The 5,346-nt window shown below is 42.3% G+C and overlaps 2 protein-coding genes across 2 annotated transcripts; both read right to left on the reverse strand.

Annotated features, from left to right (window-relative positions):
* Positions 1-42: 42 nt before the first annotated feature.
* O0I10_013105 (uncharacterized protein) lies at positions 43-2,792 on the reverse strand (the record flags this gene model as incomplete). The annotated part of the gene is made up of 4 exons (XM_058492945.1): positions 43-1,292; positions 1,386-1,571; positions 1,648-2,006; positions 2,107-2,792. The coding sequence occupies 4 exons, from the start codon at positions 2,790-2,792 to the stop codon at positions 43-45; spliced, it is 2,481 nt and encodes an 826-aa protein (XP_058336288.1).
* A 499-nt stretch (positions 2,793-3,291) lies between these two features.
* On the reverse strand, positions 3,292-4,893 carry O0I10_013106 (uncharacterized protein; the record flags this gene model as incomplete). Its single annotated transcript, XM_058492946.1, has 1 exon — positions 3,292-4,893. The coding sequence occupies one exon, from the start codon at positions 4,891-4,893 to the stop codon at positions 3,292-3,294; it is 1,602 nt and encodes a 533-aa protein (XP_058336289.1).
* Positions 4,894-5,346: the final 453 nt, after the last annotated feature.

Consider the following 5,346-nt stretch of genomic DNA (forward strand, 5'->3'; position numbering starts at 1 on the left):
CTAAAGGATTTATCTTGTCTCTTCTCTTCTTTATTTGAAACATCACACAATGCATGTCTTCGGGTTCTCGTCCACCTTTGCTTGCAACAACTTGCGTATACACCCACCAGAAAGCAATATCGCTGCCAGCTCCTTTTTACCAGCATACAGGGGTCTCTGCTGGCGTACAATAGTACTAACATCCATGTTGTTCAGAGCCACCTGAGCCTTTCGATTCGCAAATAGGATACATTCAGCGTTTGTTCCATCTCTGCCAGCACGCCCCGTCTCTTGTATATAATCCAATACACTTGATGATCCAGCCAAGTGCATGACAAAGCGCACCTCTTTGAAATCAATGCCAATACCGAAGGCACATGTTGCTACCACCACTTTGCATTCCCCAGTCTTCCAGGCTTTCAGTACATCTTTCTTCTTATCATCGCTGATCTTGCCATGGTAATACTGTGCTTTGGTCCATGGCACACGCGTTTCCAAATCTTTCACCAGGGACTCTGCCTTATCGCGTGATGTCACAAAAACAAGGCCTCTCTCGCTATTAGCAATACTTGTCTCAAAACTTTGTAGCTGCTTTACTAAGGCGTCTCGCATAAGCGTGTCAGAATCATGCCACTGGATATGATATTTGAGCTTAGGTCGGTATGTGGGTTCCCTCAGCACAAGGTCAAACCTTGTTCCAAATGCTGCTACTAGATCCCCTTGTATGTCGTGTGGTGGTATGGTTGCTGACAGCAAGATCAGCTGCGTTGGCACTTTTCGCAATAAGATGAGATCGAGCATATCCGGCCTAAAGTCATTCCACGTGATCGCTAAATGGGCTTCATCCACAACGATTCGTTCAAGGCGATTTGTATCATGTAAGACTTGCAAGGCATTGATGAATTCTGTGCTAATTGCCGCCTCAACAGACACAACCACGATACGCATAGTGTTTGGTATGCCGAGCTTGCAAGTGGAATTTTTATGCCATATCATACAGGGTATACCACGAGCATTCAGATTATCAACATGATCAAGCACAAGAGCTGCCAGAGGCACAACAATGACTGTAATCTTTCCATAGGCTTGCATCAAGGCTGGGATAGCAAAAACCAAAGATTTGCCTGCACCGGTTGGGAGAACACACATAATAGAATGCACACCTTCAATAGCAGCAGCGATTGCAGTGCATTGAGTACTACTTGTAAACGTAGCTGATGGATCACCGAGATATTCATGAAGCCCCTCAAGTGCCTTGCAATAAAAGATGTTGCCTGGTTGAATACCATGCGAAGGTATCATGTTCATTGAGCCTATAAATGAAAGAATGGTAGCAATAATGTTAGATATGCATGGTAGTTTAGCCATAACCCCCCTCTTCCCTCCCTCTCTAGATATGTAATTACCCGTTAGCCCAGTCTCAGGTCTTGTTAATAAAGCCGATTCAAGCATCAAATTACGTTGCATGATCTGTGATCTCATCTCAAGGAGTGCAAGATAATGTGCCACTTCCTGTTTTGCCTTGTCACGACCTTGCTGCTGCAGCTGCATATCTTTATCTTTTCCAACAGCAAGAATGGTTGATGATCCATCTTATATATAGATATCAATTATCAATGTCATTAGGTAACCATGCATTCATTACATATGAAGAATGTGTATACTTACATATAAGGTCTTGCCACTCCTTTGATGCTAGGTAAAACCCATGAGCAGCCATAGGATCAAGGTAGCTGAGATCATGATCGCTACGAGCATACTCCAATGTAGCTGTGTATTCAGAGTGGCCTGCTTGCCAATCAATAGAAGGGTTGCCGCGGTCATTGTTTTTGATAAGCTGCCTAGCAAAAGCGATTGCGCAGTGTCGATATTGATTGAAGGTAACATGTTTGCCAAGAAACTTCTGTGTGCGACTCATAAAAAGGTACCGCAAAGTTGATCCATTGATAGGCTTCCCATTTGCAATAAAAAGGTGATGACGACAGCTTTCCATCTTATCCTGGCCATACAACTCGCAAATAAAAAGCCTTTATGAGAAATGATAAATAAGTGAATTACATTAGCGTTATGTCCAATGATGCATTTCTTACCCAATCACCACAAAAGATAAAACATAAGAATACTAACTTTTCTAATGGGCGAATAATAGCTAGGTATGCTGCAAGTTGCTTGGATAAACTCTCTGGCAAGAATCGTGCAATGTAATTATCATGATGGGTCCGCTCGCGGCTCTTAACATAGGAAGTGACAATTATCATTCGATCATGAGCTTGTGACCAATAGATATTCCTGGTCGTATGCAGCGTGTTGGTTATATGGATCAGTGAGAGCTCTTCACCACGAGCTGGTTGGCCGCTTGTCAAATGGATCAACACGAACATGGTAGTAAGCACCTCTTTTGCTAAGCCCATCCATTTCTTGATCCCATCATGATCCCATGCAATGGACCCATCAGGGCTAATAGATCGAACTAGGTAACTTTCTTCAATGTTGCTTGCTGATAGGATTGATCTGGCAATAGCTGTCTCAAGATCACGGAGCTTGTTCAGAGGATCATTAAGGAAGCAATATCCTGCGGATAACTTCTGCATATCATCGCGTATACCCTTAGTATCTCCGCCAAGTGCATCAAGGAATACAGATGTTATATCACCAATGCCACAAGTAAGCTCAGGGTTCTTCAGCATCATATCAAGCTTTTCACCAAGATGATGAGCTAATCCTTGGATATCAGCCAACGCAAAGCTTTGCTGTGATGAGGTAATGACAAGCTTATGGAAATCGGTTCCTGGCACCCACATTATGATAGGCATTCGACGTTGGGACGCCCTTGCTGCGCTCGCTTGGTTCTTAGCATCAACTATGGCATCAAATGCCGATGAGCGGCCAACATACAATGTAGGCAATATTGTACTTTCACTACATGGATAGACATTTATTGAATATCAAAGTGCATAGAAATTCACATATGATGTTACTTACTCCCTGTGATGAGTAATAACTTTCCGTAATACCAAAAGCCGGTGAAATATTTGATGATAATAAAAGGGACGAGATCAAATCCTTTAGGACTCTTTGATATGCTTTATGTCTAGATGAGATCAAAGATTCAAAGATGATGATTTCTAGTTGCTTGGAGGATACCTATTTATACTATTCTATGTTGTTGTTGATGTGTCATGTGCTTGTAGGGAGCGTTCTAATGTGTGATGGAAACATCTATCCTATGCTTCTATGTATCATAGTCATAAACAAACATCGAATACAACATCACCCCCTTCCAGTCTCGAGGTATATTGGCAGAGAGACGAATTAAGCTTGCTGTGATCGCTTGCTGCGGCGTGTTGGCTTGTCCATGTCTACATTGGTTGCTGCACGTTTACGTTTTCTTGTTGATGCTGGAAGGTCGTTATTCGTGGAGTGAGTTTTTCTTCGTTCCCAATACTTCTTGATAGTCTTGTCGTAGGAAAACTTGTCAGGTGTTAACCAGGAGTCATCTTGTGGTCCGTATCCTTTCCATCGGACTAGGTATTCGCGATTGCCGGCTTTGCCACGGTGATTGATAATGGATTCTACTTCATAAAGCTCATCTGCAGGGATCAATTCATCTTGATCGACCAATTTGAGCTCAGAAGGCGTGTAATTGCGAGGGAGTAATTCACCCGTTTCATCTTGCAATTCATATGCACCTCCATTATTTTTACGTAATACCCTGTAAGGGCCTTCGTATACCGGTGTTAGCTTGCCTGTACGCGTAGGTATCTTGACCATGACATGATCTCCAGGTGTAAAGTTTGTGATGTTATGTGTGTTGTCAAATTGCTCCTTTTGTTGTTGTATCACGGAGTCTGTGCGCGCTTTTATAGCGGGAAACACAATGTTTGTCATGTGCTCGATGTTTTCTAAGAGCTGTGCCTGTGACATAGGCTTGAACGATTTCTCATTCCTGTAGTCGCGAAAAGGATTTAGCTTCCTTGCGAACATCAATGTGAATGGTGGCGTGTTTAGACGCTTGGATATTTTGTTATTCAATGCCAATTGTGTGGCTGGTACAAAGTAATCCCAGTCTTTGCTGGTGCCATCTACTGATTTACGTATGATCATGACGGCAGATTGTACCCATCGTTCAGCTAGCCCATTGGCTTGTGGATGATACGGTGTGCTAAGTCGGTGATCGACACCAATGTTATCGAGTACTTCTTTGAGTAACTGGTTTTTGAATTCAGCACCGTTATCGGATTGTATGATGCGTGGGTATCCAAAGTCTGAAAACACTTTGACTAGTTCTTTAGCAATGGTCTTAGCTTCTTTGTTTGGTATAGGCCTTAATAGGCAGAATCTGGTGCATACATCGACCAATATCAATAGGAATTTATTATGATTCTCTGATTCCTCAAATTCACCAGCAAGGTCCATGGCCCAATGATCGCCTGGTAAGTATGCGTAGATTGGTCTTAGAGGGTGGTATCCTCGTTTGCTGATGTTGTTTCTTTGGCATGTTTGACATTTCTTTACATAGTCTACTGCATCATGCAAGATGTTCGTCCAATGATAACCTTGGTTATGATGTATGTCTTTGACCATGGCTTCAGCTCCAATGTGGCCGAATAAATGGGATCTTTCTAGTATTGAGTTGCGTTCTTCAATTGGTGCAGTCATGCGTTCATTGTCATTGTTTTCTATTTTGTGTACGCGGAAAACACGTTGTGTCTTGGATGCATACCTTTCGGAGGTGATCCTTTCACGTGTTGCATCGCTTAACTTAGTTGGCTTATATGCCATATCCCCCTCCAGCCTTTTGGTATTACCTTCAAAAAGGCGAGAGAGATGATCGGGTAAGATATTTTCAGTGCCAGGTAAATGAATGACATGGAATGTGTAATCAAGAAGAGTGTCAAACCAATTAATCATCATAGAATTGGCGATAGGCTGAGTAAACAAGTGTGTGAGAGAACGATGATCCGTGTACAAAGTAAATGGGTTTCCCCATACAAAGTGATGAAAACGACGTAATGCAAAGACAATAGCGAGGAGTTCGCGTCGTGTGGTAGAGTAATTCCTTTCAGAGGTTGATAAAGCTCGAGCAGCAAATTCAATGTAGCGTTTGTCATTGTCAACGATTTGGAAAAGAACAGCGCCAATGCCAGTGTTTGAGGCATCGGTGGCAATAAAGAATGGATGCCGTAAATCAGGATGATGTAAAATGAGATCAGAAGATAGGATCTTTTTGAGCAAGGAGAAGTGTTTATCATGTTCGGCTTGTGATGTTTGGTAATAGAAAATGGATAACAATGAAAAGTACGTTGAGACTGAAAGATGGTTCTTCTTTATTCTTATCGCTCTATCCTTATTTATAGTTTTACGAGA

The sequence above is a fragment of the Lichtheimia ornata genome (assembly GCF_029851405.1).
Source record: "Lichtheimia ornata isolate CBS 291.66 chromosome Unknown scaffold00243, whole genome shotgun sequence".
NCBI classification, from domain to species: domain Eukaryota; kingdom Fungi; phylum Mucoromycota; class Mucoromycetes; order Mucorales; family Lichtheimiaceae; genus Lichtheimia; species Lichtheimia ornata.